The 16,532-nt window shown below is 37.5% G+C and overlaps 1 protein-coding gene across 11 annotated transcripts in view; it reads right to left on the minus strand.

The window, feature by feature from the left end:
* Positions 1-16,532, minus strand: part of LOC149925532 (zinc finger protein rotund-like) — a 395,345-nt gene that overhangs the window by 216,755 nt on the left and 162,058 nt on the right. For 9 of the 11 annotated variants that reach the window (XR_016477085.1, XM_090161422.1, XM_090161416.1 and 6 more), the window contains one exon: positions 3,421-3,630. The exons of 1 other annotated variant lie outside the window; for it this stretch is intronic. Coding sequence is in view for 9 of the 10 variants with exons in the window: in XM_090161422.1 (XP_090017548.1) it covers positions 3,421-3,630 (210 nt within the window). In the remaining variant the exon portion in view is untranslated. Of the gene's footprint in view, positions 1-3,420; positions 3,631-11,555; positions 11,655-16,532 lie in introns of those variants that run through there. One more of the 11 variants, XM_090161419.1, reaches the window with a different exon arrangement.

The raw sequence follows: 16,532 nt of genomic DNA on the forward strand, positions 1-16,532 counted from the left end.
GTGTTCTAACCGTTACGCTCCGCTGCATACCAGAGAAGCCCAACTGGGCGAAATACACGAATCAGGGTTGCGACAGTTTTTTCAAATTCCCCGACTTTTCCAGGTTTTCCCCGACTTACTTTTTGCCAATTTTTTAATTTTTTAACCTATATTTTATCAAAGCAACCGAACTAAATTCCCTGAAATTTGTCTGATTTTTAAGATTCCCTGACTTTTAGACCCATATTTAAATTCAGTAACAATAGTTTCAGCAGATTTTGCGGAAGATTGCAAACGTTTTCTAATTATTTTATAACTAATAAAACGTTCACAATTGAAATTTTATAGAGTAATGGCAGTGCTACGTCACAAGACGTCACCCATGCTTTTTCGTATTCATAAAAAATTGGCGCCAACAATGGCGGCCATGGCCAAAGCTACGGAGTACTAGTACTCCATAGTGATTCAAATCCAAAGTAAATAAATAAACTAAAATATTAAAATCACTAATATACGAAACAAAATCTTCATAAATTGCCAAATATTTTTACAAAATTTAAAAGCTCGCTGTTACAGCCGAATACTCGAACAAATAAAGTTATAGTTTTTTTTTCGGTTAAGTCAACTTCGTTCTTTTTAGTAAAAAATAACGTTTAAGAAAACATCGGAAATCAACGCGTTTCATAGAAGAAATAACATGATGAAGGTTTGAAAAAAAAACGTTCGGTCGTGGGGGGGGGGGGGGGGGGGACACGAAATCCATCTTTAGCCGGAACTTTTGGCGAGGGTGGTTCGGAGGGTTGCGCGGGGGTAACCAACCCTCGCAGCCCGGAAATGATATATATCCTTTACGGGCGAGAGAATGAAATGGGGGGGGGGGGGGGGCTATATTGTAGGAGGGATGGGGGCTTCTCAGCCGGGGTAAAGGGTTGGCAATTTTTTCAATCTGCAGTGCGGCACACGCGGACGGTGACGTCAAAGCCCTATCAAAGGCTCGCCGATGACGCTCCATCCCTATACACACTCTTCTCACTCCGGCGGCGAGTGAGAGAGGAATTTTTTGGGCCGCATCACCATAAGGGCGAACCCTACAGTGAAGAGGACCCGCCACTGAGTAAAGTCTGTACTTACGAAGTTGCGGGTGTCGCCTAAGACGCGGTTATAGAATGAGAAAACGATAAAAAAAATTCAAAAGGAGGGCGTGTAATAAGGAGCGACAATTTGCGGGATTAACGTCTACGAGCGCCCCCTCGTGGCAAAAATCGCCGTAGCAGACGATAAGAAATAGGGGGTGGGCGAACGGAGATTCATCTACAACTCGTTCGTGACGTAAACGCGGAAATTAAGAAACGGGAAATTGCGCCCGAACTAACTATATAACGCAAATTTCCTCCTCACAGCAGTCTTAACTGGGGGATATTAGCGGTCCACTTGGAACCTATTAAATGTCAGAATTGCTTCGAAGATATCCCATCAGTGTTTCTAAAATGTCACTTTTTTGGATTAAAGGTCTTGTCGTTGGTAAATACTGACCAATAAAATGGCATATTTGACATATATATAGTGAAATGGTTCAAGTTCTTACCGGCTCGCTTGTGAATATAAATTAAAATCAAATAATACAACCACTATTGTACAATTCAAAATTCATTTATTCATATAGCAGCTGTTTCGTGTCCACATGGTGGAATAAATGAATTTTTAATTGTGCCATAGTGGTTGTATTATTTGATTTTAATTTATATAGTGGCTAATAAGAAAAATATTTAATTTTTGTATCTGTATTGCATGGTAATTGCTATAACCTTTAGCAATAAATAATAAAAATAATAATAATAATAATCAGCTAGGCAATACGTGGTTTTTAAAGTATATGAAATGTCTTTTGAAATATTTAAGTTAATTCCTACAAACCACGTTACCAGTTACTTAAGGGGAATTAATGAAAATAACAATTTTCGAACTAGTTTGGGGACTGTGAATTTAGCTAATATTTGCCACTATTTGTCCATTTGACACTAAAAATCATTATTTGCCATGACACTTTTTGCCACTATTTACCACAATAAATGTCAGGTGGTATCCCATTGATATTTATCGTTACTGCAGTTTGTAAAAGGACTCCGTAAAGTTAACGCGCGAAAGGGTCGTCTAAAATGGGTTTATTTATAACGTACGTCTGCTGGAAAAGACGAAGTTGACCTTTAAACAAATCAATCATATTTTTTCTGTTTTCAATTAAATTAAAACACTTGAATTAAATTAATTTAAATTAAAACACGTGAATTAAATTAATTTAAATTAAAACACGTGAATTAAATTAATTTAAATTAAAACACGTGAATTAAATTAAATTAAATTAAAACACGTTAATTAAATTAAATTAAATTAAAACACGTGAATTAAATTAATTTAAATTAAAACACGTGAATTAAATTAAATTAAATTAAAACACGTTAATTAAATTAAATTAAAACACGTGAATTAAATTAATTTAAATTAAAACACGTGAATTAAATTAATTTAAATTAAAACACGTGAATTAAACTCATTTAAATTAAAACACATTAATTAAATTAAATTAAATTAAAACCCGTTAATTAAATTAATTTAAATTAAAACACGTGAATTAAATTAATTTAAATTAAAACACGTGAATAACGAAGAAAATTATTGGAAATTATAAGACGAGGTATTTAAAATTAATTAAAATATAACATGTAAAATTAATTAAAATAAATAAATACATAAAGTAGAAACTCGCACACTTGATAAGTTGATTATCAATTTTAGCAGAAATTTCCTCTAATTCCGCAGATATATCCGCTACTTTTGCAGATATTTCCGCTACTTTCCCAGATATTTTAACAAAATTCCGCTACTTTCGCAGATATTTTCACAAAATTCGGCAGATATTTCCGAAAAATATCTCAGATATTTCCGCTGGTTTCGCAGATATTTCCGGAAAATATCTCAGATATTTCCTCTACTTTCGCAGCTATTTCCGCTACTTTCGCAGATATTTCCGCTACTTTCGCAGATATTTCCGCTACTTTCGCAGATATTTCCGCAAAATGTTTCGCATATTTCCGCAGATATTTCCGGAAAGTTTCTCAGATATTCCCGCTACTTTCGCAGAGATTTCTACAGCAATTTCCCTTAATTACTCATCGATTTCCGCTACTTTGGCAGTCATTTCCAGTGATTTTCTTAGGCGATTTCCCGTGAACACCTACGAGTTATACACCAGGTTACTAAGGTAAACCCCTCCATACCTCGAAGTTTCCAATACTAGAGGTGTCCCGGGCGTAAATAGATCATCCCTCGAATGGGTATGTCTCCTAAATATAGTCGAGACGCGCTAAGCGGTCGGTAAAACAAGCGACAGGTGCGTGGAAGAGTGTTTGGTCAGAGTGAGAGAGTGATTGGTGTGTAGCCTACCTCAACGCCGTTCCACATGTAGTGGACATCGTGCGGGCTGTTGTGGGCCGGAACTCCGACGTGATGCGCGTGGTCGGCCATCATGGACATCCAGTGAACCAGGCCAGACGAAGGTGACACAGGGCGCACGGAGCCTGAGGTCGGTGCTGCCAGGCCGCCGGACGATTTGGCGTGAGCATCTGGCGCGGGCGACCACACGAGAGCCGCTTTCTAGCATTTCGAAACAACGGAACAGGGCCACAAATCAAAATCAAGAAAAAACAAAAGAAACCAAATGAATATTAATTAAACGATAAAAATAATACAGTGGATTGTCTTTTAAAAAAACTTTAAAATCGCTAAAAGGCTTAGGCGACGCGCGTTTATTTAAAGCAATGACGTTAAGATAAATAATTTAGCAAAATCCGCAGTATAAGATAACCCGCGATTTATGATATAATAACAGAAGTAAATGAACCGAAGTTATCAGTCTGCTATACTCCCTATGTTGGCGGCGTTTTCCTTATGAAGTTACATTTTTACCTCGAATTTGAAATTTTGCGCGCTTCTAGGCCGAAAAAAAGTTTTTGTTTTTATGAAACCATTTTTTATACATATAATTAGCGGAGTGGTTAGCACTTTCGCCTCGCAGCAAGAGGAGCCGGGTTCGATCCCAGCTTGTGGCAGTGGGTGAAAACTCGGAAACACTCCTTCCGCGTTGAGTTTGCAAGTTCTCTACCCACTGGTTTAAGGGGTTTTCCCCCGAGTTCTTCGGTTTCCCCTTCAAAAAAAACTTGTCGAGGTTAACGGTAATAGTTAGTGTAGGGAGCTGTTGGCTCGATCTCGTGGCATGCAGGGCTTTCCACCACCCTCCTACGCATTGTAACCCGGCCACCTGAATTAAAGGCTTCAAAAGTCGCTCGATGACTTAGGCCTAAGGTGGTGCCTTGGGTATTAGCCTAGCTGATTATTATTATTATATTCGATTAATTGTCTAGCGACTTGCGCAATAGTATAAGAAGAAATGATAAAATACAACGAAATTCTAAGAGTGCACTAGATAAATTTATTTAAAATTAAATAGCCCGACAAAGTTTACATCCTTTTGTAATAAAATTGAAATTAGAAGATAACAATAAGTGCATAAATTAAAACAATAACTTTTAATATTCTTTCACCTGTTTTTTTTTAATGTAATAAGCTTCAGCTATATCTAAATCTATTCGATTTTTACAATGTTTTTTTTTAGTTTTACTGATTCAAAATTAAATTTATGGTTTAAATTAAAGGCACGTGTAGCTAAGGCTGATTTTTGAATGTTCTTTAGTGCGTTTTTTAATACTTCTTTCAGTTTGAGGAATATATTATTTACTACATTCGCATGAGATGGAGGTTTTACTGGGTCTTTAAGGGACTTTAAGTTTAAGCTGAAGCTTATTACATTAAAAAAACAGACGAAAGAACGCGATCTAGGACCTGAAGTAGAGTATATCAACCTTTGGAAAAAGTTCTTGTTTTAATTTATACACTTATTGTTATCTTCTAATTTAATTTTTATTACATATATATTTTTTTCTGACTTTGGACCAATAACGCTGTCCGAAACTATTCGGGCTATCTTAATGTTAATTTTAAATAAATTTATCTTGTGCACTTTTAGAATTTCGTTGTATTTTATCATTTCTTCTTATACCCACAATTCCCAAGCGCAATTTATCGCTTCAAAAGACAGGGATGGAAATTAGCTTTTATTTGACTCGATTTTCTCATCATTTTCTTAAGGAAAACGCCCTCCGATTCTGAGCGCTATTTCGATAACTTCGGTTCAATTACTTCTGATAATAATAAATAATAATAATAATAATCAAGGCACCCCACAACCACGCGACTTCTTAAGCCATTAATTCAGGTGGCCGGGCTACAATGCGTAGGATGGTGGTGGCAAGCCCTTCATGCCACGCGAGCCCACAGCTCCCTACACTCACTATTAACGTTAACCTCAACCAGTATTATTATGGAAGGGGAAACCGAAGAGCTCGGGGGAAAACACCTTAAACCAGTGGGGACAGAACGTGCAAACTCAACGCGGAAGGAGTTGTTCCGAGTTTTCACCCAGTGCCACAGGCGCATCGTATATCAGGGTTTGAAAAAGACTGTTTTTTTTTCAAAAAGCCCAACCCAGTGGGTTTTTTCATTTGGGTGGGGTTTTTATTTTATTTTAATATACAATTTACATATTTGTATAAGACGATGTGTAAAAGTATAAAGATACTTGATATAAGTTTCAAGTTAACAACCCCGTTCACTTTGTAAAGTTTGTATCACATTCATATTACAATTCAGTAAAGTGGTCATTGAACAAGATGGTTTTCCATTTAAAATCGGAGATTTTAAAGTGGGCTTTTTTTGTTTTCGAACACTGTCGTATATCTAGCCTAAACTAAGTAAAATATTTCCATTATCAATTTACCACAAATTCCGAAAGAAAAACTAACTTTTGATTAATTGACAAACTTTATTTATTTGTAAGTTAATATATAATTAAGATGGATAAGATATCATATAACCTAAACATAAGCAGATCAGTTGATAAGGGTCAAAATGAAAATTAGATATTCGAAAAGAATGTTAAATACACGAATAGGTAGAATAGTCCATAATTAAAAGGGATAAAAAAGCTAAACCCTAAACAAATTTGAAGAAATTTTACAAATAGGCTCATAACAATAGGTCTTCGAGCAAACATAAAGACGCGAATCTCGGACCAAATAGATCTACGAGTAAAATTCTAAATAAAACTAAATAAAATAGCCAAAAATTCCAACGGTAGACCGTTTTCGTTCATCAGTACCGTGCGGGAAATCTGGCTCGCGGCTATTACACCGAAAAGAGAAACCAAGCCTAACCAGGGTTGCTACAATATTCTCAGATTCAAATTCCCTAACTATCCCCTGATTTCCCTGACCATTTTAAGTTATTTTCCCTGAATTTTTAACGCTTAAATTAGACAGTTTTTAACTCTTACATTTATCAGAATTTCATAAATTTAATCCACTTTTATTTTATTACCAAAGTTATTTCAACTTTATAAAAACTTACAAAGATCTAAATAATAATAGCAGCATTTGTCATAGATCTAGAGTAAAATTACCTTAAAAAAGTGTCAAGATTAAACTGAATTCCCTCACTTTTCACAAATTCTTAAAATTCCCTGACTTTTTAGGCCCATTTTTAAATTCACTGACTTTTCTCTGATTTCCCTGACGTGTGGCAACCGTGCTAATCATTAAAAATTTTAAATTCTTCAAATTGGTTTAATGTTTAACTTTTCAGGGCCCCCACTCAAATCTTCAAATTTTTTATAGGAAAAATAGGATTATATTTCGAAAAATATAGGACTTTTTAGGGATTTTGCTAAAAATATAGGATGTTATAGGACATTTTTGAAAATATAGGATTTTATAGGAATTATAGGACATCTGGGGGCCCTGACTTTTTTATCCCTTTTGTCCCATTGGGTCGATTCTCATTCAACGGACTGTCCCATTTGACCGACATTTTGTTTGCTCACAAGTGAAAGCATTAAACCTAACCTAAACTAACGAAATTTTATATAACTTTTTCGAATAAATGGGATTGCGAAATTAGAATTCGATCAATTGGGAAAGTATATTTTTTGATTCGACCCAATAGGATTCTATCCAACGGAAATATACCTTTCATTGTGGACTATTCTACCTATTCTACCTATTCGCGTATTTAACAGTCTCCGCAATGCAGTTCATAGGTGGTTCTCATTAACTAAACATTTCAGATATTTGAAACCCGAAACTAATCTGAAATTTTAATTTTTAACGTATAAGTCAGATAACTGCCTTCAATTCAGATCGGTAACTTGAGTTAAAGGGTCTTTCAAGTGGGCTCAACTCAATTCAAATTTTCACTGAACACTAGCGCCACCTCTCTACGCAGAAAGTGAAGCGGCGTTTTTGAGAACAACAACGAACGGCGACCGAATGACGTATTTCAAATTGACTTCAGAGCTCACTTTAATGATTCAGATTCACCTTGAGGGTGATACAAAAGATTAGCCTGATCTGACTACATATTTTCATCAGATATCTGAAAATGGCGACCCGAATAACATGATCAAGTTGGTCTGTGAACCATTTCGACCCATTTTGTTAGAAAAATAAAAATGGTGGATTTCGGCTGAATGATTTTTCATTGAGGCAAATATGATATTAATAGATTTTCGGGGATTTCATCGGCGTGAAAAATTAAAATACACGGTACACCTCACCTTCCCAAAAAATATTTAAATAAAAAAAAAGAAAAATTTGTCAAAAAAAAAACTTTGATGACGCGTCGATCCGTATTAAATCTTAGAAAAATTAATTCAACTGTTTGGGCGGATAGTTGACGTATCGATAACTCGCAATTTTTTTGTTACCACACTGGCCATTATATCATCCCTTAGTATCGCATTTAGCGAATAAAAAAAAAACACTAACCAAGGGTATCGGCGAAATATCGGAATTTTACAACTAGGGCGTGAAATGAAAAAATGGGAGACAAAATGCACCAAAGAAATTTGGACGAAATATCAAAAGAACAAATTCGCGGGACGTCTGAAGTTCCTCTCCGTAAGGTCCCAGGATCGCCCCCCAAAAGAACGGGGGGAACCTAGGGGGGTTTTAGACGAGAAAATTTGGGAACCGGGAAGCGAGAATTCGAGACTTTGGAGAGAGAAAAAAAAGCCCTCCCTTTTAAAAACTGTCCGGTTTTATACTAGAGACGAAAAATTAGACAAGTCTGGCGTACCAAAAGATATAAAAAAAATCAAATAAAGATTACGGGGAGGGTACTAGGGAATCTGAAAACTTTTAGCGAAATCTAGGCATTCTTATTCGAACGTCCCTGAAGAGAATCGGCCAGTTTCTTCAGGGACGGGGCTGTCAGAAAAGGGACAAATATAGAGGAAAATTGTACAATGGGAAGAAAAGAGGCCTCTAACTAGAAGAGAGGCCAACTTTGAGGGGTTTTAGCCGTCTTTTGATCATTTTATATTCCGGGATTCTCCGTCCAGCTCGAGCCTACGCATTTGCGAGGTTCGCTCCTCTCATTTGGGACCCCCACCCCATTCTCATTTGGGGCCCCCCCGCTGCATTGTCACCGAGGATCGGAGAATTTTCGCACCAACTTTCACTTTTTCCCGGGGTCTCGGCCCGGGCCAAGGAACCTCGAACGCGCCACGAGGACTACAATAGGACTGGTGGCCGATTCCGTGTCCAGTTACGATATAAAAGATCGCCTAAAAATAAACTGGACTGGGTGTATCGGGAAAAAATACAACCATACTGGTCCGCCAGCCAGTAGCCGTGACTATTCCAGACGGTATTGTCCCGTGTCAAAGGTGAAAGTGAAAGTGCACCCCCCCCTTGCACGGGGTCGTTCCCTGCGGGGCAAGCTTGGGGGAACAAGGTGTCTAGGTTATTTGTTGTTGTGTGGATACAAATATTTTGGGTGTACACTTGTTGGCCCGGTTGCTTGTATAACGGATGGGGTTGCCATTGCCTACTTTTTGCGGACTTGTAAGGTGTATTGGTTGGGGCTAATATATAAACATTGTGGTTACGGGTTAGATTATTTGAATTTCCATTCAGTTTGGTGGAATTTCAAATTTATAAATAAATTTTTTACTGACCTTTGAAACAATTTTAGTAATTCAAATTTAAAATTCAACACGGTCAAGTGATTGTAAATTGTTCAATATTTAATAGTCGACGCTTTTTAACTGTTAATGGTCATATTATAACGAAAGTATATTTTCCGTTACCTTGGTTTCTAAAATTAATTTTCAAGAATTTCTGTTCTTTCAATATAATAAAAGTTTTTTTTCAATGAGTAGTTTAAGGCCAATATACATCCAAAATATAAATGATCCACAACAATTACAGAAGATAAGATCAGACACCTTTGAACCAGAACACGCATTTTGAACCTACTTACATTTCCCACTTTTACAGAACAGCCTGGAGGCGTTATATCATACGTATATAATATGATCTTAGACAGAAGTTTCCATCTACCCATACTGCTGAATGTTATTCGTTTGAAACAAGTAAGTTCATTCGGAGCTAACAGGGTTCATACAACCGATTTCCCTGATATTTTCAGGTTCTCCCGCTTATATTTCCCTGATATTTTCAGGTTCTCCCCTTGATATTTATCCTGATATTTACGGGTTCTCCCATTGATATTTCCCCTGATATTTACGGGTTCACCCATTGATTCCCATTGATATATCTGATATTCACAGGTTCTCCCATTAATATCTTTGATATTCTCAGGTTCTCCCGTTGATATCTCTGATATTAACAGGTTTTCCCGTTGATATCTCTGATATTTACAGGTTCTCCCGTTGATATCTCTGATATTAACAGGTTCTCCCGTTGATATCTCTGATATTAACAGGTTCTCCCGTTGATATCTCTGATATTTACAGGTTCTCCCGTTGATATCTCTGATATTCACAGGTTCTCCCGTTGATATCTCTGATATTCACAGGTTCTCCCGTTGATATCTCTGATATTAACAGGTTCTCCCGTTGATATCTCTGATATTAACAGGTTCTCCCGTTGATATCTCTGATATTAACAGGTTCTCCCGTTGATATCTCTGATATTTACAGGTTCTCCCGTTGATATCTCTGATATTTACAGGTTCTCCCGTTGATATCTCTGATATTAACAGGTTCTCCCGTTGATATCTCTGATATTTACAGGTTCTCCCGTTGATATCTCTGATATTTACAGGTTCTCCCGTTGATATCTCTGATATTAACAGGTTCTCCCGTTGATATCTCTGATATTTACAGGTTCTCCCGTTGATATCTCTGATATTAACAGGTTCTCCCGTTGATATCTCTGATATTTACAGGTTCTCCCATTGCTATTTACAGGTTTTCCCACTGAAATCTCTCTGATATTTACAGGCTCCCCCACTGCTATTTTCCTTGATTTTACCAGGTGCAAGATAACTTCAATAATAACTTAGGCTAGCAATGACACGGAGAGTAAGCTATCTTTTGACGAAGAGGTATAAGATTACTAATTTAATGATTGACACTTAAACTAAATTGCTTCTACATCATTATACATAAGAGAAGTAAAATCTTTCATTAAACGTTGATGTAATTTCGTAACCTCATAGATTTCCTGATTTCCCTAATTTTTACAAAAAATAAATGGGAATTTCCCTGATATTTAGTAAAATAAATGAGAATTTCCCTGATATTTAGTAAAATAAATGAGAATTTCCCTGATATTTAGTAAAACGAATAAGAAATTCCCTGGTATTTAGTAAAATAAATCGGAATTTCCCCGATATTTGGTAAAATAAATTGGAATTTCCCCGATATTTAGTAAAATAAATTGGAATTTCCCTGATATTTACTAAAATAAATGGGAATTTCCCTGATATTTACTAAAATAAATGGGAATTTCCCTGATATTTACTAAAATAAATGGGAATTTCCCCGATATTTTGTAAAATAAATGGAAATTTCCCTGATATTTAGTAAAATGAATCAGAAATTCCCCGATATTTGGTAAAATAAATCGGAATTTCCCCGATATTTGGTAAAATAAATTGGAATTTCCCCGATATTTAGTAAAATAAATTGGAATTTCCCTGATATTTAGTAAAATAAATGGGAATTCCCCTGATATTTAGTAAAATAAATGGGAATTCCCCCGATATTTACTAAAATAAAGGGAAAGTTCCCTGATATTTACTAAAATAAATGAGAATTTCCCTGATATTTACTAAAATAAATGAGAATTTCCCTGATATTTACTAAAATAAATGGGAATTTTCCTGATATTTACTAAAATAAATGGGAATTTCCCCGATATTTTCTAAAATAAATGGGAATTCCCCCGATATTTACTAAAATAAATGGAAATATCCCTGACATTTCTGTCGACAATCTAATTCATTGATATTTGCAGGTCCGCATGAACCATGTCTAAGGATAAATGATCTAAATCGCGAAGGAAAGCCAGTAGTCAATAAAAAAGCAGCGCGAAGATGACGGATAAAGTAAGTAGAATGAAAAGTGCGACGCAAACTGCGGAGGTGCGTGATATTACCGAATACATCGAGGAGGTTCCGCCGAGCATCCCCAGTCTCGGGTGGACGTTGAACGAGTCCTTCCTGGTGGGCAGTGGGCAATAATGCTGACCGTTGGAGTAGAAACGGGCCGAACCATCACCGCCGACACCGCAGCCGTGCGAGTCCGGCGTGTCCGAGATGCCCACGACCAGAGAACCGTCCTCCTCCTTGACCAGGTGCGACAGAGGCGAATTGGGGGGCGACGGGCAACGTCGGAAGTTCAAAGGTTGCGGCGGAGGATGCAACTCCAAGCAGGACTGCATCGAACGAAAACCGCCGCTGCACACGCGTTTCTTAAGACCTTCTCAAATCGAGTCCACCTCGATGACGCGCCGTTTTTGGGATGACATTATTTCGAGTTACAGATACCAAGCAACGATCCAAATATTTATACTATATTATATATATTTTTGTCTATGACAAACAACGAGTCGTATAAATAACTTTCGCGATTCGAAAAAACACAAAACTATTTTTTTTTTCCCGAGAACAATTAATAATATTTTCTTGAAAACTTTTTGTCGCGCGATAACTTGGACTAGGGACTAGGAAGATGGCGAACGAGTTTCATCAATTATACTCTCTCATTAGAAACGACTAATCGCGACTTTACGTAAAAACAGAATCTTTTCCAAAAATCAGCCCGAACTAGAATAACAAAAACAAACAAACGATTGTATTACGTCTAATAAAAAAAAGTAAACAAACCCTTTTTTACCACCTCGGCGAATAAGAAAAAACAACGCATCGGAGGTGGTTAGAAAGGCGGAAACGAAAAAAAAAATATCGTAATAAAGAAACAAAACCTTTTTTTCTTTCAGTTATCTTTGATGGTCAAGAGAGTGGGTGGGTGGGCGGGTTTGGCCAAAGTGGAGGGCGCCGGTAGAAAAAAACAATAATACTCTCCGGGCAAGCGATCCTACAGGGGCGAGTACCACGTCAGTACTTTACGCGCGGAGAAAAAACGAAAAACGGGTAGAAATCCTTCATCGGGGGCCGGTCCCTCTTAGCGCGGGTCGCCGTTGAAAAAATCCGTCTAACTTCCGTCCAAAAAAGGCGACTGATCCCGCCGGTCGAGACTCTCTTCCAAGACGGCAGTTTCGGGACGCACACGCGCACACAGAACCGAACGCCGCGGGCTAAAAAACTGGCAAATTTGTGTTCGGGGGACAGCGGCCTGGTTGCTGGATGAGAGGCGGCCGACGCGCGGTTTATACGCCAAGAGAGAGGAGCGAAGTTTGCGCCGGAGCAGCGTTTAAACGCTCGTCCAAAGAGAGGCGCTGTAGATGCGGCTCTATCGGAATCTAGCGAGAGCCTCGATGAGAGAGATTTTTCGAAAACTTCGCGCGCTACTCGGTTCTGTTATGGGAGGGCGCTAGTTACCGACCGAACATTATCCGAAGCGAGAAGGGGCTGGGAAAAAAGCGGTGGTGTATGCAAAAGGGTCGGGAAAGGGGTGGCCATGGAACCCCCCCTCTTCCGAAGACGCGGATGGAGGATGGATTTAAGAGCGCGCGACGCCGACCAGTGGGAGGTTTGAAGACGCTCGGCCCCTTTGTGGATGCGCCCCCCCTCTCAAAGATCCCTTATTACATCACGTACGTTGCGCTAGATACATTTAACGTCAGGTGAATCGGATTTTTCGGAAATTTTGCCGAATTTTTAAGGGTATATTACATTTTTGGGTGATTTTTGGTCAATTTTAATATGTTTTTGAATAGATAGATTTAAGGGGGAAGAATACAGTAAAAGCCTCTTTTTCGTTCAAGCTGAACGTTTCTGTTTGAACAATTACACAATTGAATTATATTTTTCTTATTAGGCTGAACCTTCCTCTAGTGCTTAAAATAATTTTGATAATTATAATATTAAAGGGTAGTTTGGGCACTTGCCCAACTTGTTTAGCTCCGGGAGTCCGAATTAAAACGTAATAACTAAATTACTTTTAAATTTAAATTTATCAAAATTAGTTTAGTCACTAAACAAGAGGCTGTTCTACAATAAATATTAATTTTATAAGTTAAAATACAAAATTAAAAGAGTTCAGCTTGAAATAGCGCGAAAGTAGACAATGGCCACTGTAGTCTTCCCCCTTAACGTCAAGTGGATCGCGTTTTTGCGATTTTTAAGGAGAAATAACATTATTGAGTGATTTTTGGCACATTTGTACACGCTTTTGAACCGTGTAGGAAAAAAAGAAGTATACGTGAAAGATTATGTATAAATTTATTAAAAAATATAAACTATAAAAATGGTTATAATTAAACTGTACTTAAAAACTTTTCAGTAAAAATCAACTACATTTTTAATCATCAAATTTATACTATACCTTAAAAGAAATATTTAACTAATATTTTAGTATTTTAAAATTAATTTTATTTTTCTTTTGACGCGACAAATTTAAATCGTGCACATTTTCGACTAGTCGTTTAGAATTCGCAATTCAAAGTGGGCAACATTAATTCCAATATTGCTCCACTATTTTAGTATTTTAATAATAATTTTATTTTTATTTTGACGCCGCAAATTTTCGACTAGTCGTTTAGAATTCCCAATTCAAAGTGGGCAACCAAGTTTGCGAACCCGCGAAGAGTGACGTAAACGAAGGGGGGAAGAGAGAGCTCATCCCCCCGGTTGATTTGAGGTCGGGAACGGGCCGCGCCGGCGCGAGTTTTCGGGCCGAGGAAACAACTCCGAGAGTGGAGTCCGCTGGAGAGCGCGCCCGTGTTACGCGCCAACGGTGTCCAATTGGACGGCCACGGAGAGCGCGAGGGGGGCCGGACGAGGGCCCTCGGTTTCCGCGCGGGCCAGGAGGACGGCAGGACGTGGGTGGGGCTTTATGCAGATGAGCTCATTTGCGAAATTATTTTAACGAAGCGGAGTTGGGGTCGCGCGCGCCGATAATTACGCCCACGAGTGTCGCCACCTCCCACCACCCAGGAGGGGATGCGAACATTATAATCACGCTAAAATTGAAATTAAGCTAATGGAGACAGCCGAAGACAAATTGTCGAAAAACATCAAACGCAGTCGGGATCGTCATAACTTACGCTTCTCCTAACGCGTCTAATCAAGACGGGACGGTACGTCTTCAGGGGCAAAAGTCGCTTTTCACTAGCGCTATAGTCACGTAAAAAGTGCAAGCTAACCCTATTTCATTATTATCTGAAATCAAAACCTCAATATTATTTAGCCTTTTAAATTTTTTAATGTGAATATTTCGCAATACTAAATTTAATTATCAATAAATAAATTTAAACTAGTCATTTAGAAGAAATAACAAAAACAATTGTATCCACATTTCAAAACCGTCCGCCATTAATTTATCCATATTTCAATAGCGTCTGTAATAAAATTATCCATATTTCAAAACCATCACGAATAAAATTAGCCACATTTCAAAACCGTCTGCAATAAAATTAACCACATTGAAAACCGTCACGAATAAAATTATCTACATTTCAAAACTATCAGGAATAAAATTATCCCCATTTCCAACACATCACGAATAAAATTAGCCACATTTCAAAACCGTCCACAGTAAAATTATCCATATTTCAAAACCATCTACAATAAAATAACCACATTTCAAAACCATCACGAATAAAATTATCTTCAATTTAAAACTCTCAAATGAAAAAACTAGCGATAGGTATATCAAATAAGATTATCCATATTCCAACAAATTCGTATACATAAAAATACCTAAACAAATCCACCTGTAGCATAGGAATCAGCTGTTAGAGAGCCAAGCTAAAATTGGGGTAAAGAAGACAAAAAAACGCCAATTTTACGAGATCGGGACTATAAAAAAGATAAATACACCCCAAAAAAAACCTCCGATTCCCCCCCCCCCCCTCAGTAAAAACAAGACGATCTACAAGCGTACCATACCATCAACGTCGTCTATAAAAACCCCTCTTTTAAAAATGCACCGTAACGTTGATCAATCAATATAGACTTATACCCCTCCCCCGAGCCTCCCGGGGTCGGGGTGCCGGTGTCAACTTCACCTGTCAACGGTGACACCACCCGAAAGACTACCCTTCTCCGATACTTAACGCTACCGCGTATAATGCCAGCTAAGACTGACAAAAAAACTCGCTACCGCTTCCCTTTTGAAAAAGAACGTTTTCTCCTATCGTCTTGGCTAAGGCTTAGAAATGGTAAAATAAAAAATACCCGTTTTTTTTTCTCCGGGAGGTGATGGTGGGTAGAAAACTCACGTCCCCCCAGACACATAAAAAAAGTCACCGTAAAGCGTATACAATGAAAGAAGTAATGTACGGTTTACGGGATGGAGCGAACTAGGTTACTGGTAGAGAAAAAAAATGTATTGTATATATTGAACACAAAAAAAGGAGCATCCAAGGGAGAGTGAAAAAAGTATTGATGTCATATCTGTATTTAATGAAATGCTAATATTATGTAAACCACGAACAAACCAATAAAAAAGCGTTAAAGATATATATTTCCTCTGAACGATTTAAAAATCATTTTCACCCCCCCCCCGTCTCCATCACGGGGTCCCCCCCCCCTTACACTTCTAATGATTTTTTTCCCATCAAAGAAGAAGGTGGTATTTTTTATAGCTCATCGGAATTTCAGACTGACACGTATAGTTTCAAATTTAAAAGAATCAATTTGACGATAATTTTGAGACAGTTTTAAGTGGTAATTTTCGTCGTTTAATTTATTTAATTTTTGGGGATTAATATTAATTTTATTTGAAGAGTTAACGATTCGCTATAATTTTAGAGTTGGAGTGTTAATAGGCGCTTCAATAAATTTCGCTCTCTAATTTATTTCTTGCTCTACGCGCATGCGCCGGTAACTGAATAAAATAGTCACGTGTTTATGTTAGTTTTGTAAAGCTAAAGTTGAAATATTAAGCAGAGCGTGCTTTAAAATGTAACGCTTTTACGAGTATGTCCCGGCGCTCTGTATTACTCCTC

This window comes from Leiobunum rupestre, chromosome 10 (assembly GCF_980474605.1).
Source record: "Leiobunum rupestre chromosome 10, qqLeiRupe1.1.hap1, whole genome shotgun sequence".
Classification (NCBI taxonomy): Eukaryota; Metazoa; Arthropoda; class Arachnida; order Opiliones; family Sclerosomatidae; genus Leiobunum; species Leiobunum rupestre.